Below are 25,390 nucleotides of genomic sequence, written 5' to 3' on the forward strand. Positions count from 1 at the left end.
CATTAAAGGTGGTTGGTCTGAACGCCAACCAATGAATCAAATATGGGCTAGAATCTTAGTGATTATTTGACGTACCATTTTCTCTTGCTGACTTCAAGACAGCAAGACAAGCAACCGCATATTGACTTTGGCTGAAAATATTATCTGAGACATGTCTTCCTTGATCAACTAGACAGGGTAGATGCTTTCTGAGAGTTTTTAAAACACTGTTTACAAAGAACAGCTGTGAACCAAAACAGGTTGCAGGGACACACGTATGTTAGGAAAAAAGATAAATCCCAATTAGCTGAATCTTTCAATTACAGAAAAATTATTTTAGGGGGAAACTTTTTCTTGTAAAATATCTGTGGACATTGAAAAAGTATTATCATCAATTGCAACCTCTAATTTCATGTTTTGCACTTGAATTCCATACTACAGAGTACCGTCTTTATAAGCGCATGTAAAATGTTCCCATTGTGGAAGGGCTGTTGGTTCTCTCAGAGTTGCCTCAAGGTCAAGGTACTTTCTTCACAAGGGCAGGGGCAGGGGCTTGGGAGCAGCTTACCGGGGAGAAACACCATACCTTTGGAGTAAAAGACTTAAATTGAAACGAAAGGAAAATGATCTTCCATAAGTAGCCTAAACTAATTTTGGGGGGTGGGGCAAGGCAAGGGGTGAAGGCTAAATGAGTTTTCAGAGCAGCTTCATTTTTGTAGTCTCCTGAAGGGCCTGCTGCATTTCATCTGAGATTCAAATTTGGATGCTGTGTTCTTGTGTGAATGTTTGCATCGTCTTTCCTTCTTCATTAAAGGTGGTTGGTCTGAACGCCAACCAATGAATCAAATATGGGCTAGAATCTTAGTGATTATTTGACGTACCATTTTCTCTTGCTGACTTCAAGACAGCAAGACAAGCAACCGCATATTGACTTTGAAAAAAAAAAAAAGGAAGGAATTGAAAATAAACAAGTCAGTCTAAGAGTCATAACTAGAAAACACTGGTCAACCCGTGGAAAGTGAGTACCATGGAGACATTTATACAAAAGTAAGTCTGAGGAAGAAATAAACCCCCTCTGTTTCTTCTTCGCCCAGGAAGGGACAAAGTGGCTTATCCTAATGTACCTGCCATGAATTGATACAGTATCAACCAGCATGCTCAGGACGTAGAGAACTTCTTGCATATTTAGCTGTCTTGCAATGGAAGAGTCTTGAAGCAGAACCCATGGAATCAGGCGTTTGCTGAAAGACTGTGGCCTGTGCTCCTAGGTGGCAGATGGGCCTGGATCAACTCTGTGTATCAAGAGCTGCAAGCAAGCTTCTTCCCTTTGGAGGAGCCCATTCAAACCAAGTTCAAGCATGATAATTAAGAACCCCAAGCAATAAATTTCCTTATATAAATTGACTGTTTTCTTCCCATTGAAAGGCAAACTTCTGCTCAAGTGGACAACATTCTTACTGGATGCCTCTGCATAAGCGTTACAGTTTGAAGACAAAGGAATGTAACTGCAACTTCCCAAGGTGCATCCGAGCATGAGGTGCTCTCTGGTTGACAGGGGCGCCAATCAGAGCCAACATGGCAAAACTAGTCTGGGCATGGCTATTGGGACTGGAATAGCTGCCATGGCTTGGTCCCAGGTGGTTGAAGAGTCTGGGATTTTTATAGCTGATGTTGCATGGTCACGCTCCAATGAATTCACTGCTCGGTGGTGCTACCCTTAGGTATTCTGCATTTTCAGCTGCAGGACCCTTAAAGATACCATTTGGCTTAGCTTCCTTGGGAAAGAAGTCCTGTTGGTAGTCAGGGTTGTCCAGGCTAATCTGGTGGTTGCTTTTCTGGGCCCAGTGGGCAGGGCTGTCAAATACACTGTTGACACAGGTAGGCTGGGCGGTGTTGAGATACTCAGGGTTGTCCACTGCATTGCTGTGGGGGTTTTGGTAGTGTGGGTCTCTCCCAGGAGCAGGATTCAGAGGCTGATTGTGATAGACAGGATTCTGCACAGAGCCTGCAGGCCTTTTGGGAACCGACTGGTTTATGTATTCTGAAATTGAAGAGATATTGGAGGTGAAATAATCAGCAAAGCATCATCCCAAACAGGATTTCAAAGCTTATTTTAAACCCTGTGAACATCTGCAATGGGGCAATTGACGACAGAATGTTGGGAAGCCACGGAGACCGCTGCCTTGATGTCGCTGTAACACAAATTGGGCTCTTCTTTGTACTTCCTAAAGAAATGACCACACGTATCTTTTGTAAATTTAAAGTTCACAGGGACCAGGTGACAGTGCAGTGGTACTGGATGCACCTGGGAAGGTCTTGGGTTTGCATCTTGGGACCTCCCTGTGTGCACCAGGTGCGTGTGAGTATCCGTGACTTGGGCTGACTAAGACGTGGTGGATAGTGGCTAAAGACCTTACCAGGGTCCCTTCTCTCTCTCATGGAAGAAACACAACTTAAAAAGAACTTTAAAGTTTTCAGAAGGTAGCCTGCTTTGTAGGGTTTTTATATGTGTGTGCGTGTGAATACGTTGGGAGCATGAGGGGATAAAGTTTAGATTAGGAAAATACATGTTTCAAAGGTCAAGAATGGATCCAGGACAGAGAACAAGGGATTGGGTCGGTCATACCATATATACACACACACCATGCTTGTGCGTACATATACACACACATACATGGCTATCTTTGCTGTGTGCTTTAAATTATAGAAAAATCTGCAGAGCCTGTCTTCCTTCCTTCTTTCTTTCCTTTATTATTATTTTAATTTGCCAGAGGGCATGTGCATTTGCTGGAGAGAGACAGAATAGGGGGTGAGCAGAAAATACCCCCCTAGGGGGGTGGCCATCTTACAATCCCTTCTCCTCCATTTCCTCTTTTTAAACTTTGGGCAAGCAAGCACATGCACCTAGAGTGTCAAGTTGCTGGGTCTGAGATTCGAACTGTGCCATTAGATACGTAGGATCTAGTCACCTTAACTATCATGCCACTAATTGCTCCCATTCCTTATTAATTTATCATCTATCTATCTATATGTCTATTTTCTATCTATCTGTCCATACCAGGAGTGTGAGCACACATATAAGAACAAGAGAGAGAGGGAGGGAGAGAAAGCACCTCCAACTAAGCCTGGCCATACTGCAATACTTTTTCCTCCAGTCTCTAGCCCATCAAAATCCTGGGCATATGCACGTGTACCACCCATGTAAGTCACCAAGGCCAGGACTTGCACCCCGGCCAGCAATGTGGTATTAAGCTTCCTCCACACAGTGCTTAACCGCTATGTTTTGGGACCAGCCCTAGAAGCATTATTAAAGCTACAGCATACAACCTGGACATAACTTGTGCTCAATACGAAGACAGCACGCAGCTCGGTCATTCCACCTATATCGAGCTGCTGCTTCTAACTCCCTTGCTCTGTCTGCAGACTTGTTGAACTCACTACCTCTGGAGGAGCCAGAGGGAAGCAATGGCTTGGGCAGCTCGGAATCAAGACTGGCTGCTGCCACATGTGGTCGGGGAGGTTGAGGAGCAGAACTGCTCCCAGAGTCAGCTACTCACCTGGCACTGGAAGGAAGATGTCATCTATGTTGTCCTCAGTCAAGGCACCAGTGGGGTCTGAGCTGTAGCGCTGGATGAAGCTGTCTTCTTTGACAGGGTAGCTCTGCTGAGGAGGAAAACAGTCAAGGTCACTCTCAGCTAGGGCTGCTTAACCTTCAAGTTGTATAACAGTCCCCTGGGAGCTGGTTAGGATGCAGTCTGATTCTGGTCTGGGGCAGGATCTGAGCATTTGTGTTTCTCATCAGCTCCCAGGTGATGCCTGTGCTGCTGGGCCACAGATCAAGGGCAAGGAGCCGGGCCTGATCCACAGATCGGTCCAACGGAACTTTCAGCAGAGGTGAAGAGTTCTGTCAGTTGTGCTCTGGCAGGGTAACTAGTCATCAGGGCTATTGAGCACTTCAAATATGTGAGGAAGTCCACTTTATACTGTATTTCATTTTAAATTAATTAGGACTTAAGGTAGCTACATGTGACTGCAGGCTTCTGGGTGGAACAGTGCAGGTCTGGGTCAAGGCCTCACATTATCATGCATCAGCATCAACTGGAATGGTTCAGACACAGATTGCTGGACCCACCCCCACAGGTCCTGGTGCAGTGGGCCTGGGTAGTGGCTGGAGAAGCTGCATATCTAACAAGCTACCAGGGGATGCTGATGCAGCTGGTCCCTGGAGCAAACTCTGAGTAGCACCGAGGTATGTACTAACCATTGCTGGTCTTAGGTACAGGCCAAGGAAGCCATGCAGGGGCGAACCCATACGGGAAGAAAAAAGCAAGATGACTTGGGTTAAGATGGGAATTCTCTGTGTATGACAGAGCCCTGACACAACCTGCCGTGCAATTCTGGGTCACAGGTGCTCACACATACCCCATTTCTGTCGATGCAAGCCACGGTGGAGTTGTTGCTGGTCACACTCTGCAAAAGAAACAGCGAAGGTGTTTGCAGATGCTAGGACATTCTCACCCATTTCCGCCAAAGGCAGGAGGCAGGCCTCACAGAGCAGATAAACTTGAGGGTGCTTAATATTGTCTTGAATCATTTAAAAAGAAACTTCAAAAGGCCCCCTCGGTTTGGTTTTGACTTAATTCTGTTCCTTAGCAGACCTAAAAGGATTACAGTCAAGTTGTTTCAAGGCAGTCAAATAATTAGAACACTTCCTTGATTTTTTTTTCTGATTTGACTTTACCACGTGGTTATTAACATTTACTTCTTTGTCTCCATGTTAGTTTCCTTAGATGGCTGTAATTTTTCCTCTAATACTTGCTATGTTCAAATTGGCAGACACAGCTTAAGAGAAGGTGAAACGCTTCCTACCAGAGAACTCAAGAGGGGAGTGCGGGAGGTGGAAGGGCTGTTGAAGAAGCCCTGCTGTGGGATGAGGTACTCGTCAGCGTCTACGACGTCTTCCATGTCCTCTTCGTCCATCAGGGCCCGGTAGAAGTTGGAGTCTGTAGGGCTCGGCAGGTGCATTCTTTCATCCCCCTGGAGCGGAGAAGGAGACCATGAGAAAGGCCCACAGAGACGCTATTCTACTTCCTGGTGCAGGAGCAGGGAGCAGTAGCTGCAGGTCCCTGTTCGTTTGCCAGTTTAGTTACAGTAACCCCCCTGGTTCCTCTGAGGTCCAGCTGCTTCTCACGGTGCGTGGGCACCTTAGAAGAAAGCCTTATGAGGGGACCAGCAGGTGGCGTGGTAGTTAAGGTGTTGGACACTCCCACATGACTCCTGACCATGGTTTGAGTACCGGACCTGGTGACTGGCTTTCTCAGTTTCCTTTTCTCTCTCTCTCTTTCTCTCAGTGTCTGTCTCTCGTCAAATTAAAATAAATGAATGAATAAATAAAATTAAATAATCCTAAAAAGAAAGACTCAAGCGTTATGGATAAAGAGCACGTGCTGTCTATGCTTACAATGGCAGACTGTTCAGCCACGGGCAAGAGTGAAATTCTGCTATGTGAGGCAATGTGGGCCTATCCGGAGGACACAAAGTTAAGGGAAATAAGCACACACAGAAAGAGAAATACAGCATGTTCTCACACAATGTGGAAACTAGAATAAATAAATAAATAAAAATAAAATAAAATAAATAACCTTAGGGCTAGCAGGTGGCAATGGAGGTTAAGAAGCTGGACCCTGCAGGGCCAGCTGGTGGTTCGAGGCCCAAACTCAGTGGCTTGAAAATCACACCAGGCATGTGTGCATGCATGCCTAAAATCCCAAGAAGAGAATGGGGGAGATGGGACTGTGGCATGGCCATCCCTCCCGGGGGGAGATTTCTCACTTTCCTCTTTTCCTCTGTCTCTCTAGCATTAGCTACAAAACCCCTCAAAAATTGAAGAAAACAACAATGACAGCAAAAGACCTTACAGAACTAGAGTATTTCTCTTTACAAGCTAAATGATGTATAGCAATTGAATGTAGAAAAAGAACAATAACAAAAATAAAAAGAGAAGTAGAGCAGTGATTATTAGAAGCGAGGAAGGGGAGGGTGATGGAAAGACGGTGGTTAATCACGGAAAAATCACAGCTAGATAAGAGAAACAAGTTCTAGTGTTCAATGGGGCAATATAATGAACAGTAACTAATTGTGTATCTCAGATTAGCTGAAAGAGAGGACTTTGAACGTTCTGTAAACTGAATAATGACAATATTTGAGATGATGGATATACCAGTTACCCTAATTTGGTCACAACATACTGTATTCATATAATGGGAAAAAATCACACTGTACCCCATAAATACATACAATTTTTATGTGTCAATTAAAAAAAAACAAAACAGAAACATTGGGCCGGTCCTGTAGTGTAGTGGGCATAGAGAGTCAGAGTCCACACAGCCAGCTGTGGTCCCAGTTCCAGCCTGGGTGGCTTGAAAGGCACAACAGGCACATGTGCATATGTGCCTCGAATCCAGACAGGATGGGGAAAAAACTGAGAAGGGCTCTGGAATTTCCATACCCCGTTAAAGGGTGCTTTCTCCTTTCCCCACTCTCCCTCTTTGGCAAGCACACATGCCCTCTGGCAATTAAAAAATGAATGAAAAATGTCTGGATGTCAAAGTGATCGCACACAACGAAAGAGCTGAGCAGGGGACAGGACATGAAGCTCCTCCACGAGTCACAGAGGATGTCCTACAGCACCGGGTGCCGCGCAGTACACGGCGTATGTTATTTTATCGAATCTTTGAAAGAACCCTGTGAGCTCAGCTTTGCTGTTCCCGTAGGTAGGAGACAGGTTGACAAGTTGTCTGTCCAATGGGATGGGAGAAATGGAATCAGGGGTTAAGCCAGAGTTACATGATGCCAAAGCCCTGCTTCTATCAGGCCGAGTCAGGCCTTTGGCGACCCGCAGTGTGACGTGGCTCATGCACGGAGTGTGAGAAGGCTGTGGGTTGGAGGGCTCAGACGGGGATGGTGCAATGGACTGCACTTAGTCCACAGCTTAGCCTGTGCCTTAAATGAGGCTTAAACCAGTGCACTGGCCAGAAAGACAGAGAGAGAAAGAGACAGAAAGCGAGAAATCACCCCCTGGAAAGATGGCTACGCCACAATCCCTTCTCCTCCATTCTCCCCTCCGGATCTTGGGTATGCACACACATGCCCCTGGCATGAGTTTAAGCTGTCGGGTCCGGGACTTGAATTGCAGTCGACTACATGGGATTCCAGTGACATAGCCATTATGCCAACTGCTGGTCCCTGCACTGGAGGATTTAATGATGGGACCTGGGAAACAGGGAGGCCATGCTGGCACACAACGGGACAGTGCCATCTGATGCTCACAGAGGGACTTCTCCCAGGGGGCGTGCGGGCTGCAGTCAGGTACCTGAATGACAAGGTAACGTTGGGGGTCTCGGGCCATTTTGGAGAATTCGATGATCAATTCTCGGAACTTAGGGCGACTGTCTGCATCTATCATCCAGCCTAGGAAGGAAGGAGGAAAAACAGTGCAATTAGAACTCTGGAAGAAATGATCCAGACGGAGTTGCTCAAAGAGGGCATTTGCACTACGATCCTTGCAGACAAACGCATGAGGACGAAGCCTCGACTTTGTGCCAGACTCTTCTGTCTTGGCAACGGAGCACTGGCCACTGTTTAAAGACCATGATAATATGTGATATTTGAATCAGAATGACAATAACGCCTCCAGTTTTTCCAAGTCTACCCTTCCTAGGGTCAACATTCTTGTGGCATCACTTTAAGTGACGTCAGCAATGGCCCGTGGGTCACGTGCAGTTGTCTCTGAGCTGCTGTGACTGTAAGTGCCCTTGTGTCTGGGCTCTCCATCAAAGACCTCCCTGCAGACCCAGCCAGAGGCCCAGCAGCAGTGCGATGCTCTGAAGGCTGGACGCCATGGAATATCGGGGTTCAGTTCCTGGGCTGACCTGCACACCCCAGGCAGGAGCACGTGCCTGTAATCCTGGCTGACTGGGAAGGATGGGGAGAGGACCACGGAGTGAGAGCCTATTCAGGGTGCTTGTCTTTCTCCCTGTTTCTCTCTCGTGAAGGAAAGAAAAATACTTCAATAAAAAAAGATGTGTTGTCTCTGGATAGTCACTCTCAGCAGACTTCCAGGCTGGAAACCAGACTCGGCTTGAGAAATCTAAAGGCTTTAGGACACGTGGGGTGCGGACCTCCACCACCTCACGCTTTCACTGCACTGCGCACTCCGGATCACGCATGCAAGTACAAGTCTGGCTGTCCCAGTGCCTTCCCGAGGGGTGCTTCTGCTAACTACACCAGAGCATGTGATTACACAACCACTGGAGTCCAGATTAAACAAGCCGAGGAGCGGCTGCTGACTGGAAAGCCTCGTGCGTCTTGAGGGCTCACATTTATTTTCCACATGGGCGGGATGTCAAGCTATTTTAAGCCAGACTGCTCTGTGGCCTGAGAGAAATCATCTGCCCTTCTGGACCTGAGCTTCCTCAGCCCAAACCAAGGACGTTAAAACAGATGAACTCTGTGGGCTGCAGCCCAGAAAAGCAGGAATCTTTACATTGACTCGGCTCTGTCCTAGCCCCCATGCTGCCCCGTGGTGCCAATGGTTGCCACACACGCAATGTCACCTTTAGAGCCCACCGTGGAATAATAGTGTCAATCAAATTACACACACTCAGTCAGGTTAAAACACTGAAGTGCAATGCTGCAGGAGACTTCGCTTAAATCCACTGTCTGGAAGTCTTAAGTCAAAGCAGAAATGCTGACTCCGTTGGCCTCAGGTGCTTACTCACTGTCAAGCATTTAAACACATTCAGTCTCTCTGGCAGCAGGCTTGGGAATGTGGGGCGGCTCAGCGTTTCACTGCCGCGGCCCAGAGAACGGCGGGTTTTGGCGTGCTGGCTTACGAAGGACTTTGATTTTAATTATTTGCTTGTAAACACGAGCAAATGTCAGGGCTCCCTGCTCAAGGAGTCAAGCTAGTGCTTTTGGAAGAATGCTTGAAGCGGATATTTACAAAGGTCTCCGGACTTGTGTGCCTGCTTTAAAGAGTGCAATGACATTTTTCCAGGGAGTTGAGACCTCGACCGTTTGGCTCAGAGCAGCGAGGCCTGCCCAGGCGCAGCGAGGCATTGGAGGGCGCAGGTCCAGCTAAGCGAGTGGGTGGCCCACCAGTCACTCACACTTGACCATGATCATGTAGACGTCGATGGTGCATATGGGTGGCTGCGGCAGACGCTCCCCTTTCTCCAGGATCGACGAGATCTCACTTGCAGGGATCCCGTCATAAGGCTTGGACCCAAAGGTCATCAACTCCCAAACAGTGACTCCTGAGAAGATGAAGGGAGTGCATCATAGTCACAATCCCTCGTCTTTACACATCATTGCTCCCCGTTTGTCTTTATTTAAAGATTTATGCTTCTATAGCCCAGGACAATGTGCTGAGTGCTGGGAGCCTCAGTGTACCTCTCTATCAAGTGGCATAATAACAGTATCTGTTTCGCATTGTGGTTATCAGAATCAAATAAGGTAATACAATTGAAATGTTAAGCCCAATGCCCGGCAAACAGTGTGACCAATCCTCGGTGAACTTTAGTAACGACACTAAAGAAGGCAACAGCAACTGGAATGGTATAAGCCTTCTTACGCTGCGGTGCAGGGGATCCATGCTCACTCACCACCCTCCACCTGACTTGTAGCTATGGCATCGGAAAGCTGGAGATTCCAAGCAAAGTTGTAAACACCAACCCCCCCCCTTTTTTTTTGAGAGGTTTTTGCTATAGGGCACATGCGCTCACCAGACAGAGAGAGACAGAGAGACAGAAAGCAAGAAATCACACCCCCCCCCAGGGGGATGGCCATGCTGCAATCCCTTCTCCTCCATTCTCCTCTTGGGATCTTGGGCATGCACACACACGTGCCTGGCGTGAGTTTGAAGCCACCGGGTCCAGAACTTGAACCACGGTTGACTACGTGGGAGTCCAGTGACATAGCCATTATGCTAACTGCTGGTCCCTAAACTGCCCATTTTTAAGTAATTAAAAAAAAAAAAAGGAAACCAAAAGGCCCGTGTTCTTCATGCTATACATAAAAAGTTTAAAATTCATATTTTTAACATCAATCAGCTATCCTGATTAAAAACAAGTCAAAGCAGTGGTAATTTTAGAACTGGTGTGTTTTTGGTGGCCCTGAGTCCTGATGGTCCTCCCACTTTTCTGGCTCCTTGGAAAAGATTTTCTGTTCTGGAAATGTGCAGATGCCTTAGTGAGCATGTGCCCTCTGGCTCCTCTTGTCTCCATCGTGGCAGTGCCCTGGGGTGCCGTGAGAGACCACCACAGAGTCCTGGGTCTCAGTCTGTAGGACAGAGGACACAGGCGCAGGAACCCGCCAGGGTGTTCTGATCTCTGGTTGGTACAAGGACCCACCTTCTTCAGGCTCGCTTCGATACATGTGACCACAGACCTGCTTGGATCTTCCAAAGGCCAATCCGAAATTGAACTAACCAAATTAATATGAGGACTCTTCAAAATGTCCAGGGAAAATGCTTATGATGAGCAAAAAATGATGAATTTCAGAATATTTCTGTACTGAAATAAACTTGCATATTAACCTCATGCTTCTGCAAGCTTTTTAGTCTCCTTGTATGTAGAATACGAGGTTGGAAATGGAAGAAAAGCTATGGTCCAGGTGAGAGAAAATAGATTCTCATGTTTTTCCTCCCTGCATAGTTAATATGCCCTTGATTTAAAAAAAAGAATGTCTGATTTCCAGCTCTGGGAAGCCAGTGAACTTCTCTGTAACTAGGTTTTTATATATGCACCATGAATCATTGTGGGAAAGCAGGTGTTTTATGCTTTGGAACAAACGGTGAGAGAGAGGGGAGAGGTACCTGGTGGCGAGTTAGGAGTGGGAGTGGAAGGTGGTGTGAATGCTCTTTTTTTCAGCTCCTTAGTCCTGATTTATTAAAAATGATTATTTAGCCTTGACTAGAGACTACAGGGTGGAGTAAATAGAAACATTTTTAAAAATAATTATTTATTGACTTTTACTCATTCATTCATTTATTTTAATTTGACCAGAGAGAGACACAGAGACAGAGAGAGTGAGGGAAAGTGAGAAAGCAAGCCGCCAGGTCCGGGACTTGAACTGTGGTCGGCCATGTGGGAGTGTCCAGCGCCTTAACCACCACACCACCTGCTGTCCCCAGGAAATGTTTTTAAAACTAAAAATTCGGGCTCGTGACCTAACAATACCAGCGTACTGCCAGAGACAGGAGCCTACAATCACCGACAACATGGCTTCCAGTGAAGTGGAAAACACAACTGCGGTGACGCTCTGGTCCTGGCTGTGATCATTCGAAAGTATTAAGTCCCTGAGTTCTAGACGGTTTTCATGTATTTGACAAGTGTGGGCCGGTACTGCTGGTGGGGCCCAGAGGGTGACGGGGAGAAGGAGGCTCCAGGACAGGAAGGTAGGAGGGCCAGACCTTTCATGATCTTATCGGTTGTGGTCTGGAGGTCAGATTTCATTTGGAGCACAGAAAAGCAGAGAAGGATGTTAGCAGAGAAGAAAAAGTCTGACATAGTTAAAGGTTTATGTTGCTCCTCTCTGGAGTGTCGCTGGGGCAGTGCACGCTGGGAAGAAGGAAGAACCAGCAGCAGCTACTGCTGTTTTGTCCCCAAGGGCGGGAGGGAGGGGCTGACTCTCCTGGGAACAATGGGAATGGCTTGGGACAGGCCTTGGGGGTTTCCCTCTTGGATAGCAGAAATATCTTTTTTTTTTAAAAATATGCATTTATTTCATTTTATTTATTCATTCATTTCTTTTAATTTGACCAGAGAGAGACACAGAGAGAGAAAGAAAGTGAGAAAGCAAGCCACCAGGATAGCAGAAATATCTTGAAAATGACTGAAAATAGGAAGGCATCAGAATAGCTCCCCCCCCTTTTTTTTTTACATTTTAAAGAGATCAAGTGCCAGAGGGAGTGTGTGGGGGGGAGGAAGAGGGAGGAAGAGAGAGAGAGAGAGAGCAGCGCATCCCCCAACGGGAGGCAGAGGTGCCACAATCTCCCTTTTGCCACTCTCCCCTCCTGTCCGGATTTTGGGCATGCACAAGCACGTGCTCCATGCACACGTGCTCAGCATTGTTTTTCAAGCCACTGGGGCCAGGATTCGAACCGTAGTCAGCCACATGGACGTGGTTCCCTTCACTGCTGAGCTATGGGACCAGCCCTGCCTTTATTTCTTTATCTATTCCATTTATTGAGGCAGAACAGTTCATAGGAACGTATAAAAATCATTACTTATGGACAAAGACCTCTGCCCTTAGAAAGCTTACATTCTACCAGAAGAGATAGAGACTCATAAAACTAAAAAAATAAATTAATATTTGGGCTATTAGGAAGTCAATAATGTTCTGGGGAAAAGGAAAACATATGAAATGGATCATTTTACTTTTATGACAATGATTAGATTCCTCTTGGAAATTCCTTTGGATATTGCTATCCCCAAATACACGTCTCGATGAGGCGGGATGGGGTGACTCCTCCCCAGAGCTCTGTTCTGTAAATATCTGAGCATAACCAATGGCAGGGAAATGAAGGGGCAGGTCCAGGGATTCCCAGTCGTTCAGGAGATTGCTGGGTGACAGGCGAGGCCCAGGGCGCTAACACAGCAGCCAACGGCAATGCATCAGGGACGCTTTCTTAACGGGCGAGGCCCGTGCAGGCTCAAGTAAGTCTGGGGTGAGAAAGGCGGGTTGGCGGAGAGGGGGCATGAGCATGGGGCACAGGCCTGTGTGTGGCTCTGCCGGGACTCAGAAGGTGAAAGAGAGGATCGGGCTCTGACCAGGTGACCCCCATGGGAGCCAGAAGCAGTAACTATTTCCAGCTTTGTGTTTCTTCTGGTGGAACCACCCTCTCTGAGACACAGAGCCTCTGAGCTGCTTCGTCAGAAGCTCATTGGGAAACGGCCCCCTGAAACCTTGTTTGTCATCTGCATTTGGTTCTGAATTGACAGCAGGCGGTCAAGTTTAGTTTGATGTCACAGATGGAGATACTTTCTGAGTTTGAGTTCTCGCTCTCTCTCCCTTGATCCTCTGTCTCTGCCTGTCAGGTTCACAGCTATCGCCAATGACTTTTAGCGTGGTTGTTAGACTCGATTTCTTTGTTTTGTGTTTTTTTTTTTTTTTTTTGTTTTTTTTTTTTTTTTTTGTTTTTTTTTTTTTTTTTTGTTTTTTTTTTTTTTTTTTGTTTTTTTTTTTTTTTTTTGTTTTTTTTTTTTTTTTTTGTTTTTTTTTTTTTTTTTTGTTTTTTTTTTTTTTTTTTGTTTTTTTTTTTTTTTTTTGTTTTTTTTTTTTTTTTTTGGTGTAATAGATAGACAGCAAGGCTTACATGATCATTAGTCACTGTCTTAAAAGAAAACACTTACACGCCAGAGCATGTACTGTAAATGAACGAACAACGAAGGCCAGCTAAGCCTCAGTGAGAGTTCACGCGCGTCAGATTTGACTCACCATAGCTCCAGACATCACTTTGGTGGGTATAGATGCGGTGTAAAATCGATTCCAAGGCCATCCACTTGATGGGCACCTAGGGATGGTAAGAGATAAAGCAGTGAGACCTCGATTAGCTCCCTCCGTTGAAAGAAATTAAATTGCACAGGGATGAATTGCAAGTGACAAATGCAGGGAAGCCATGCCATCCCCACCATCTCGGGCCACCAAAGCCAACTGCTCCCTCCCAGCAGGGAGAGATTTAGAATCTGGCACAGAGGGGGGCTGCTTGGGGAGGTGCCTGCGGGTCAGTTTCATGAATGCTGTAGCTGGGAGCCCTTAGGGTGCTGGGCCTGTGGGTAAGCCAGGGGCTCTCTCCTGCCTGTGGGCCCACCTGCCCACGTCATAGGTCCCCTAGCTGCTCAGGGCCATGCAGCCAGAGCAGCTGAGGTGGCTGAGGCTGGCCGTGGGAGGGCATTAGGGGGCCCAATGGGGGGCGTGCACCCCTCTCTGCTGTGAATCCTCTGGAGAAAGCCCCAGCCAGACAAAGAAAGGGGGGCTGACTCCATATGCCAGACTCAAGCCTGAGTCAGAGACCACAGGAGCTGTCAGAGCAATGCGGGGGAGGTTTTCGTACTTCTGAGATGCCCTGAGCAGCCGTGTGCCACCACATGAGCTGTGGGATTGCCCAGCTGCTTCTTTCAAGGGTGCCTATATCCTGGTAGGGAGGGTGGGACCTCACCTATGCCAGTGAGCACCTGGGGATGGGGCCCGTCTTGTTTCCGGGCTTTGGTTTCTGATCATGTCAGAAACATCTTCACTTACTCTCTAGCAAATCCCACCCCCAAGGCAGCTGTGGCTTGCCAGAAGAGGGCCCTGGAGAGAGCTAGGAGTCAGCGGAAGCTGCTGTGACCTCATCCAGTGTACGGCAAATGCCCCCCACATCAGTTAAAAATAGGGCTAGTGGGTAGAGACCCTTGTCTGTGGGGTCAGCGAAGGGCTCGTCGGCCCTCAAGCCCTGTCCTTACTTTGCCTCCTTCTGCATGATATTCCTTCTCTTCAGCACCAAGCAGTTTGGCCAACCCAAAATCTGTGATCTTCACATGCTGTGGGGTCTTCACCAGGACATTCCTGGCTGCCAGGTCACGGTGCACCAAGCGCCGGTCTTCCAGGTAGTTCATTCCCTGAAACGAGGGGACCCAGCAGTGAAGCAGACTCTCAATGCCATGCAAGGCTGGTGCCCTGTCCTGGAACTTAACATCACTCTCACACTGGGTTGGGAGCTTCTCCATGTCAGCCTGTCTTCATATTTCATTAGGCGGATACCCACCCTGCACCCAGCCTGCACCGGGTACATGTGGAGAACTACCTATTGGCCATGCAGTGAGCTGCTGATTGTTAACTCTCTTGCCCAGTTACCTAGAAGAGGACAATGACAACGAAGGGCCGCTGGCAGGCTGAGCCCTGGGCTGCAAGCTTGCTCTGAACTTGCCAGCCTGCGACCTGCCTCGTTTTACCTCCCCTGCATGCAGTTTACCTGCAAAGTGGGAGGGTAATGCCCGCCTCCCGGGCTGTGCAAAGCAAAGCTCCCTTGTTTCTAAGCCACGCCCCATCATGCTTCCTTGGGCTGCCTTACGAGATTCACTACCAATGAAGATTTCTGCCTACATTTACTGGTCTCTGTTTTTGTTTTTATTATTATTTTTTAAATCATGATTATTATTGAAACTATGCAGATATTGAATATGCATTTACAAGGCACCATTCCCCGCTGTTTCCCTGGTGGTCTCTACAGTTCTGTTGTAAATGGAATCACTGTTGTAAAGAGCCCGAAATGAGCTGGTCCCATAGTCTAGGGGTTAAGGGTGTGTGATCCAACATGGCCAACTGCATGCATGCCCCCAAATCCCAACAGGAGGGAGAAATGGAGGAAAAGGGATTGCAGCGTGACCACACCCCACTGCAGAGAGGATGGCTCTGTTCCCCCCCTCACTTTCTCTGGCTCTTTGTCCTTCTTTGGGGAGCACATTCTCCCTCTGCCAATATAAAAAAGAACAACAACAACAAAAACAAAAAAGGAAGAAAGAATTAATATTTGGGAAGCAGCTAGAACAGTGCTGACACCCAGTGATAATTCAGTAAATCCCACCTGAACTGCAGTCGTGGCCTACAGCCTTCTGGTGTGCTTGTCACAGAACCTTCCTCCCTGTTGGCAGACAGGTTCTTCTGGTCTCTCCTCCTTGCTCAATGGAGGCCAGCCTCACTGAGCCAGCCTCCCCGAGGCCTTACCAAGCTCCAACCTGCTGACATGAAGTAGGTCCCTATCTGCTCTGCAGGGCCAGGCTGGCAGGCAGGGAGGCTGAGAGGAGGAGGCAGTTGAGCTCTCACCCAGTTCCCACGTTCTCCCCTGATCTCTCACAAATGCAGCCCTCCCTCCAGAGAGGAAAGCAAGCCACGTCCTCAACTTCCTTCAGAGCTGACATTCGACATTCGAGACATTCGCAAACTCCCCTGCACTAATCTGGGCCATAGAAATCTTGCTGAAGTGCCCCCAGTGGTTTTCCTAACTGTTTTTCCCTAGGGTTGGCTGTCCCCAGCAAGGGACGCCTCTTCAGGGATTCCTTGCAGATGAGAATGGATTCCCAAATTTTCTGGCAAATTCTTTGATATTAAGTGAAAGTTACTTGTCGATTTGGCACAACACAGTGTCATGTAAAAATTTTTCGTTCTACAGGAAAACTATTATATGAAAGTAGAATCTCACAAAGAGGCTATCATTAATGTCTTTGAGAGCCTTTTATTTTATTTTATTTTACTTTATTTTTTGCCTTGGGGCATGTGCATTGTGAGAGACAGAGAGACCAAGACAGGGAAAGTGAGAATTCACTGCCCAGAGGGGATGGCCATGCCCCAATCCCTTCTCCTCTATTCTATCCTTGAGATTTTGGGCACACACACACACACGCACACACACACACACACACACACGTGCACAGTGTGATTTTTAGGTAGGTGCCTCCGGGACTTGAACTGCAGTTGGCCATTTTGAGACCTTAATGCTTTTCTCTTCTTGGGAAAACATGATTGCTACTCATGTCTCCTGTACATGGGGGCTGCCCCCTTTTCCTTGTATTACCTAGAAAGCTCCTGAGTTTCAGATGCTGTTTGATTTAAATTCTTCTCTTCTTTTGATTTCCCGTGTGTGAGGAAATAAGGTTAATGGGGCTCATGTCTACACAAGAGGAAACGAGCAGGTTCTTCTTGGCAGTTGCACTTCCAGAATTAGAAATGATTCTGGAGGGATGGTGGGTGGAGGGAGCGGGAAGGAGCGGAAGCTGAGGAAAGGCTTCCACACAGAGTTACTCACCGTTTCCTGTCACTCTCACTGTGACCTCCCTGCAAAGGCCCGCCCCCTTCCTCGGCCTCGACTTCCCTTGATTCCTGGGACGTGGGCTGTGCTCTGTACTTGGTGACCTTGTCTCTCATAAAAGGCCTCTGCTTATTAAATATAGTGAGCTCTTGCACATTCACCAAGGGTTAATTGTGCTTGGCCCCTTGCCCGGGTGGCCCTACGTCTGCATTCCAGGCTGTATTAGCTCATGGCTGCGCTCCCCCCCTTCCTCCCCTTCCTCTTCTCTGTACCTTTCTTCTATTCTCTTGCCCTTCCATTCTCTGCTCCTCCTACCCTGTATCTCTTTCATTCATTCCTCATCACACGTTTGCTGAGAATGACCTCTGTGGCAGGTACAATGTGGTGCAGGCGCCGCGCAGACCTGTCGTAATAAGTCACACGCCGGTCCCTACACAGAGGACCAGTCAGCCTCTCCTTTTCCCCCTTCTTTTATTTAATTTAAAAAAATAAATTTATTGGGGACCAGCAGTTAGCGTAACGGCTATGTCGCTGGACTCCCACATAGTCGACCGCAGTTCACGTCCCGGACCCGGTGGCTTAAAACTCATGCCAGACGCGTGTGTGTGCGTGCCCAAGATCCCGAGAGGAGAATGGAGGAGAAGGGATTGAGGTGTGGCCACCCCCCTTGGGGGGTGATTTCTTGCTTTCTGCCTCTCTGTCTCTCTGTCTTTCTCTGTCTGTCTGGCAAGCACACATGCCCTATAGCGAAAACCTCTCCATAAATAAATAAATAAATAAATAGATAAATTTATTAAAACCAAAAGAGGACTTTGGAGGGCATACCCAAATTCACCCAACGATCAACACTAACTTTAATCCTGCCTCTTTAAATGCTTAACAGAGAATCTGACATACTGGACACATATTTTAAAATTAATTATTGGGCCTGCCCTGTAGTGTGGTGATTGAGGAGTGCCCATTGGGAGCCAGATTCCACAGGGCCAGCTGCAGTTTGAATCCTGGCCCCGGGGGTTTGAACAGCATGCTGGGCACATGTCTGTGTATGCCCCCAATCCAGGCGGGGCAGAGAAATGGAGAAGGGACTGTGGCGTGACCGTGCTCTGCTGGGACTTTCTCTTTTTCTCTGGTGACCACACACACTCTTTGACAATTGAAAGCATTGTTGATTTAGCTCTTTCACTAATGAGACAGACTGAGAGATGGGCACCCCCAACATGGATGCCACACCATGGACGTGGGGCCTTCTCATGTGGGTCCAGGTGCATCACCGCTATGCCACAGCCTGGCTCTTACTGGACACAGTTTTTTAAAAAGAATTATTTATTTAATTTTATTTATCATGATCATTATTGTTTAATTTGCTACAGGGCATGTGTGCGAGAGAGAGAGAGAGAGAGAGAAAGAGAGAGAGAAAGAGGAAGTGAGAAAGCAAGCTGCCAGTCTGGGACTTGAACTGCGATCGACCAAGTGCGAGTCCAGCGCCTTAACCACCATGCCACCTGCTGGCCCCTACATTTTACAACACCGTGCTAAAGAATGAATGACTAGACTGAACAAAGGAAGGAATGTCAGTAGTAGCTGATGGTTTTGAGGACTGGCAATGTGCCAGCCATGTTGAACACATCTGCCCAGGGGCCTCCTTCCTGCCCACGTGGTGCCCACGTGACTGCCTGGTTAGAAGACACAGGGGTCTAGAGGCAGGAGCATGCCGTTCACGATCTAACTCCTGAGTCTCCAAGACCGCCCTGGGGACCAAGGCCTCAATTCCTCTGCCTGGGCCTCCCAGTGAGACCCGTCTGCTGGCCAAGCACTGCTTGTGTTGCCAAGAAGGGGGGGAGAAGATCTAGCACCTTGGCCCTGTGCCACTGAGTAAATCCGTGTCACTGTGTAAATCTAATAAATCCCGCTGGGCTCCACCCCCCAGCCCTTCCTCCACACTGCAGGCCAAGGGTTTTAAAGGACCCGAGTAAGTGCAGAATGGAGTTTTCTCAGAACTTCAGTCTTCAGAGAAGGCTTGGGAAAGGGAAGACAAGAGCAGTCTCCACACCCTGGAGCTCACAGCTAATCAACCAGAGGGTCTTAAATCACAGATAATTCGGGGACAAAGAGATTAGAGCCATTTGAACTTAGATAAAACTCTATTCACGGTCTCTGTCCCACACAGTCTGGGCAGTGTGAAAGGCCAGTGCAGGGCTCAGCAGAGTTATATTTTAACTAGTCACCAAAGATAAGAGATGCCATATTCCTTATGCACGCTCAGAGTCTAAACAGAGACGCCACAGGAAGCAAGCTCTGCCCCAGCCTCGGTGGGGCCTCCTGGGAAGTTCATTTCCTGATTCTTCTCCGAGATCCTCTCTTTAATTGAATTTAATGTATTTATTTTTGTTAATTACTACAGGGCTGCCAGATTACATTTTGAAAAACTAAAGCTAAAAGAGAATTTGAAGAGCCAACCTGGAACTTGGATTCACAGACGAGGAGCAGGGGCTGAGCTTCCCAAGGATATTAAAGACGTCCTGGCATAGCACAAGAGAGGGCGGGGGCGGCTGGGCTTGACCTTGAAAGACTCAGCGTTCCCAGGGGCTGCAGCATCCTACGAGTCTTGGGAGGAGTTCAGCGGGAGAGGCTGGAACAGGACCCACTTCTGCTCTATTTTATAAACCACCACGTGGAAAAGCCCGATGGCTTAGAATGGAAGAGGCAGGAAGTAGGCTATGGAGAGGTAGCGGATGGGTTTGGCGGAGTGAAGTCAACCAGCTTGCCCATCCCTAAGCTCCTGCCCTCAGAAGGGGCAGGAATGTGCCAGCATCTCCCAGTCCCAGAGAGAGGGCACAGCACAGGCCTCCCATGGTGCGAGGAGCAGATGGAGTGAGGACCATGGACTGTACCCCGTGCCGTGACATCAAGTGCGAGACAGGAATGTTGACTCAAGAATGAGGCCCTGCGTGTTCCCATCTGATGTCGCTACTTACCGGCCCGAGACCTCCATACCTTCTTACAGACCTCATGCCTCAGTTTCCCCATAATGGAAAGGGCTAGCCAGGACAGAATGAGCCAATCCCTGTGGAGCACCTAGTGGTACCAGTGGAGAGTCTTCTGTCGGTGCCGGTGGTTGTCACCATTTCTCCTGAATGTCAAATCCTTCCTCTCCATCCCTTCCACAGTGACTTCGGGTTAGGCCATGTCTTATTCTGCCTAGACTGTGCTACTCTTCCTAACAATGGGGCTTGAGGGGGCCAGGTGGTGGCATGTGCTAACACAAGTGACCCGTATGGGGAGATCCTGGGTCTGAGTCTTGAGACTGCTATGAGCACACCGGGTGGCCACTTAACCACTGGGCTATGGGGCTGGCTGAAAAGCATTTGTTTTAACAGCGAGAGCTGGGGCTAGCCAATGGTGTGATGGTTACATTGCTAGACTCTCATGTAGCTGACCGCAGTCCGGACCTGGTGACTTTAAACTCATGCTAGGTGTATGTGCATGCATGCTCAAAATCCTGAGAGGAGAATGGAGAAAGGACTACAGCATGACCATTCCCCCTGGGGGGGGGGATGATTTCTCACTTCCTGTCTCTGTCTCTCTTTCTTCTGATGAGTGTACATGTCCTGTAGCCCTTGGGCGGTGGGGGGAGTAAGAGCTACCCACAAGTCTCTCCCTGCACACATCTCTGACCTTTCTACTTTTTTCTGCCATGCTGTGATGTAGCAGGGGCTGCCCCCACACCATGAACTTTCCACACCTTAGCCACCAGAATCGTGAGTCAAATAAACCTCTGTTCTTTATAAATCACCCAGACTAAGGTCCTTCTGTTAGCAACACAAGAGGGGACTCAGTCATGCTTATGTGACCCACCAGGATGGGGCAGGTGCTGTCTCACTCATGGCCCTGGCACTCTTTGGCTGCTGGACTCTGGGTCCTGGAGAATAAGGGGCAGTCTGGCTTCCACACCACTGTCCTTCAGTTCTCTCCTGGCAGATTCAGTCCATTTGACCGCTGATCCCATTCTCACTGTGTCCTGCTCTGACTTTCAGGACAGCGTCTTCCTCATCTTCAGCTCTCCTATTCTGACCGCTTCATTTCCTGCTGTTGCTCTTAAGAGACTGCTTTCATCACTTGCTGGCACATTTGGGGATATGCATTTTGTCTTACTTACATAGGTATTTCTCGTGCTGTTTAACACTGGCAGATAAATGCTCAAGAAATAACTGAGGAAAATGCTCCAAAAGTTGTGAATATGCTTTACTACCCTCCCAGCATTCGGCTTCTTGGTGATAAACTATAAAGTGATTGTTTAGGTTGACAATTTCAGTTTTTGGGTTTAAAAACTTTTTTTTTTAATTGCCAGTGTGTGTGTGTACTTGCCAGGGAGAGACAGATATACAGAGAGAGAAAGAGAGGTGGAGAGAATGAGAAGAAAGCACCCCCCAACAGCAGATAGTCACACCGCAATCCCTTCTCCATTCCTCCATCCCACTGAGATTTTGAGCACAGATACACATGCACCTGGCCTGTCTCTTAAGCTGCCAAGGCCAGGATTCGAACCATGGTTGAGCATGTAGGATCTGTCTCTCTTCACCAGTAGGCTATGGGGCTGGCCCAATAATTTCAGTTTAGCTGTAATCTTTGTTGAGTAAGGTAAGAATATAGAAATGACAATTCAAACAGCTGCACTATCGGGTCAGGTTGTCTGCTCTTGTGGCCTACTGCTGTCGTGTTGCCCAGGAATTCACAGAGGTGTGTGCTCTGAAGGTAAATGAGTGGCTGAATCACCTCTCAGAGCTGCACAGTAAGACATGGGGTGGGGCTATGCCTCGAACCCCTCCCCATATGATCATTATCTGGAGCACACAAAGCCATGGGGAGGAGGGAGCAAACCTGGGTGGTGAGCGGGGGTCTACACAAGAATGTTGTGCGTTTGAAGCTACACAGAACAATCACTGCGTGCTCGCCCTGTTAGCCTATCAGAGGCAGGGAGAGCAGCTCTTTCTCCAGTTCCTCATCCAGCACAGTTTTCACTGGCTCACACCCTGCTCATCTCTTTTGATACGAACACACTGTCATTAGTCCACGCGGGGCCAACTCCTTGGGGCAACAATGAAGTAATGCTCAAAAGAAGCCAGATCCCACATGGTGACCACAGTTCAAAGACCCAGGGTGGACAGCAAGCCACCAGGTCCAAGACTCAAATCACAGTCCGCCATGTGGGAGTCCAGCACCCTTAACCACCACCTGCCGGCCCCTCCATAGCATGTTTTTTTAAGCTGTGGAGCTGGGATTTGAACCATGGTTGTCCACATGGGATCCACGAGGGTATGAGACTGGCCCAAGACAGAATTTTTTTGTCTGTTGTTTTTAATTTTTTTAATTGCCAGAAGCCACATGAACTCCCAGAAGACAGAGAGGTGGAGAGGGAGCAAGCACCCCCAGTAGGGTGTGGCCACTTACAATCCCTTCTCCGTCTCTCCATCCTATTGGGATTTGGGGCGTGCACACACACTCGGCGTGTTTCTCGGGGACCAAGGTTAGGACTCAAACCACAGGCATGGCACGTAGAGCTGTGCATGACGGGCCTGGAACATGCTGGCTGCATCTGAGTGGAGCCACCTTCCTTCCCTGTCTGGCTGTGACAACTCGTGACTAGGAGGCCATCTTCACTGTCTCTCCTTCCAGCAGCTCACTCGCACAGAACGAGCTGCCCTACCCGCTAGGCTCCCCGGCCAGCCTGAAACCTAGTTTTTTCCTGTGGAGAATAGAATCTACTTTCACCACAAGTGAAGGGGCATATCTGTCCTAGGGTTTACAAATCCTACCCTGTTTTCATCCCTAGGCCATCTCCGTTTTTTTTTTTTTTCCTTCTCCTTTTCCTTTTGCTTAGCTGACGTAGTTTTACTTCTCCCCTTAGTTCAGTAGGACAAGGAGCTTGCATAAGAGTGGCCAGCTCCCCTGTGATATTTAGACCTCCCAAGATAGTCCAAGCCTCTGGAAACCAACACCGGATGTTTACAAGTCAATAAACCCCAGTTTGGAAATGCCAGGAGTTCAGTTTCTGGTCAGCCTCTAAGTGTGTCTGGGTAGTTTCACTTCAAACTTTTAAAAAGAAAATGGTTTAATACTCAAATAATGTGACACGAATCCAAGAACAAATGTGTCTCTTCATAATTTAGAGAATGCATTATCTTCTGGTCCCTCCAGGGACAGACACCTCATCACGACAAGTATCCACACAGAGTGGAATAAAGCTTTTTTATGAGTGCTCTTATGAGTTAAAAAGCAAATCTCTTATAGATGAAGAGCTAACTGTCCATAATGTGGAAGGACTTCAAATCAAAATAAAGCTGGGCAGAGTGTAATAGGTACACTGTGGTTCTGAATACAAGTTGAAACTTAAGTATTACTCTCTAGAAAATTCTCTTAGAGATCTTTCAGGCCTTGGAAATTCACTGAGGAACTTGGGTGACCTGTGCTTGAAGGGGACCCCTGCTACGCGGAACTCTCTGCAGTAGACACTGTTATATTAAAATTCTTGTGTTCTTGTGTTGTGCTCTGGACTGATTTTAGAGGGCAAGTGGACTTCCATTCATGTAGACACTAGTGGTCAGGCAGATGGATGTAAGCTTGGAAAGGAGAGAGGGTATGAATAACTGATGCAGAGCTGCGAGGGAGAGAGGGGAGTTTGAGATGGAAGCAGAAGTCCCTCTCGGGCCCAGTGTGCAGCTCAGTACCTGGCTCTGCCCCATGTCCGCCCTCAGCACCCAGCTGGGTCCAGGTGGCCACTGTGTGTCCTCAGCTGCTCCCTGGTCTTGTAGCAAGCCAACTAACGAGGGACATGTAGGCCTCTGCTCACCTCTGCTGGCCTCCCTAACCTGCACCCGGGGCTCCAGCTGCAGCTCTGCTCCATCCACACAGCCCTGGCAATGCCTGCGCCCTCTTTCTGTCCCCAGCCTGGTGTGCTTGCCTTGTTATTAAGCCCCAGCTGTGGAAAAGTCACACTCCTCTACTACAAATGACTGCAGTATTCACCAGCAAGGACTGAGAAATAAAAACACCAAACCAGAGTGAACACTCAATAAAGAGGAAATCGCTCACATGTAGCTGACAAGCTAGAATCCCAATGTGTCGGTGGGACAGGCATTGATTCGGTGCAGAAGACAATTGGTTCACTGTAATCCAAAATAAGAACAGTGCGTCTCTCTCTCTCACACACACACACCTCCTCGAGGCAAGACCCTCAACTGTCCCAGGGTGAAGGACCGTCGCTTTTTCCTGTCCTCCTACAGTCCCCGTTGCTGCTTACTCTGGGCTCTCTTGCTAATGATCAGCACGGTGCCCAGAAGACGAGGGACGGAAGCCCAGCTCAGGCAGCCGCACTTCCTGTCTCCCGGAAGCATCCGCTCTGCACTCTTGCCGGCCTGGTTACCTTGGCAATCTGCACACACCAGTTGAGGAGGTACTGGGAGCCTATGTTGTCCTTGTGCTCACGGACGTAGTCCAGGAGGCAGCCGAAGGGCATGAGCTGTGTGATGAGCTGGACTGTGGAGGTCAGGCAGATGCCCAGGAGCCGGCACACATGGGGATTGTCCACGCTGGCCATCACATAGGCCTCCTGTGGGGAGAAGGACAGAGAGGATGGCATCAGCAAGGCTCCCACGGCGCGAAGCAGGGAGCCATGCAACCTGCTTTCCAGGGGAAAAGGTACGAAACAGTTTCACATTTCAAAATATGCACTTGAGGACAAGCAGGCCTGCAAGATACCTAGTGCAGAAGCACCTGATCAGGGCTGTGGGCATCCTGGGCAGGGGCATGTTCTGGGTGCATCGAGGGCTGCCTCTGTCAGGGAGGCCCAGGCCATGTTTGCTGTGGGCAGAACATTGGCAGAAACATCAGAGGTCTCCGAGTATGGGCCCTGCTGGTGTCTTCCTTAGGAGAGTTTGACGCCAAGATGCTGCAGTTTGAACTGTGGACAAGGCCTGTGGAAATCCAGCTTTGAAGCCCAGGGCATGCTGGACAACGACTCGTCTACTTAATCAGGGCCCTACATCATTAAGAGCTTCAGGGACAGTCGCCAAGCCTGCAGGAGGAAGAGCTGTCTTCTCCACAGAACAGAGTTGGTGCTGACTATGCTAGGGGGTACAGACAGGGCTTTGGGGAGGGGACCCTGCCCACAGCACCTCTGCACAGGAAAGCGGAGAAGCTGTGCCCAGACACATTTCCAGGTTTTGTCATGGACGGAGAGCATTAAATCTGCAGTCTACAGACTCCACGGGCTGCCTGTGGTCTGCTTCTAAGGAGCAGTGGTCTGTGTGTCCCCTGCCCCTGCCTCAGCCTGCTGCTGGGAAATCTCGGATGCTCTGCATAATGCATCCCACCCCACTAATTTGGGGGGCAGCCAAGGCAGAGGCTTCATTTGACAGATGCATAAATAGAGACTATTTTAACCCTTCTGCTCTTCCTGGAGTTGAGGAAGCTGAATTTATTTACAGTCATGCACACAATGGGCCCCCTCTTCTATGTGACTGAGAATTGGGGAATCTTCAATTTCCACCCATAAATTCTCTTTCC

At 48.4% G+C, this 25,390-nt stretch overlaps 1 protein-coding gene across 1 annotated transcript in view; it reads right to left on the reverse strand.

The window, feature by feature from the left end:
- Window positions 1-267: 267 nt before the first annotated feature.
- The window catches only part of EGFR (epidermal growth factor receptor), a 145,176-nt gene continuing 120,053 nt past the window's right edge, over window positions 268-25,390 (reverse strand). The window contains exons 21-29 of the mRNA XM_006148918.2: window positions 24,249-24,434; window positions 14,487-14,642; window positions 13,480-13,555; window positions 9,150-9,296; window positions 7,352-7,449; window positions 4,849-5,016; window positions 4,402-4,449; window positions 3,537-3,642; window positions 268-2,020 (exon numbers count right to left, since the gene is read on the reverse strand). Coding sequence (XP_006148980.1) covers window positions 1,659-2,020; window positions 3,537-3,642; window positions 4,402-4,449; window positions 4,849-5,016; window positions 7,352-7,449; window positions 9,150-9,296; window positions 13,480-13,555; window positions 14,487-14,642; window positions 24,249-24,434 — 1,347 coding nt within the window. The 3' untranslated portion in view covers window positions 268-1,658. The remainder of the gene's footprint in view (window positions 2,021-3,536; window positions 3,643-4,401; window positions 4,450-4,848; window positions 5,017-7,351; window positions 7,450-9,149; window positions 9,297-13,479; window positions 13,556-14,486; window positions 14,643-24,248; window positions 24,435-25,390) is intronic.

The sequence above is a fragment of the Tupaia chinensis genome, unplaced genomic scaffold (assembly GCF_000334495.1).
Source record: "Tupaia chinensis unplaced genomic scaffold, TupChi_1.0 Scaffold000249_1, whole genome shotgun sequence".
NCBI classification, from domain to species: domain Eukaryota; kingdom Metazoa; phylum Chordata; class Mammalia; order Scandentia; family Tupaiidae; genus Tupaia; species Tupaia belangeri.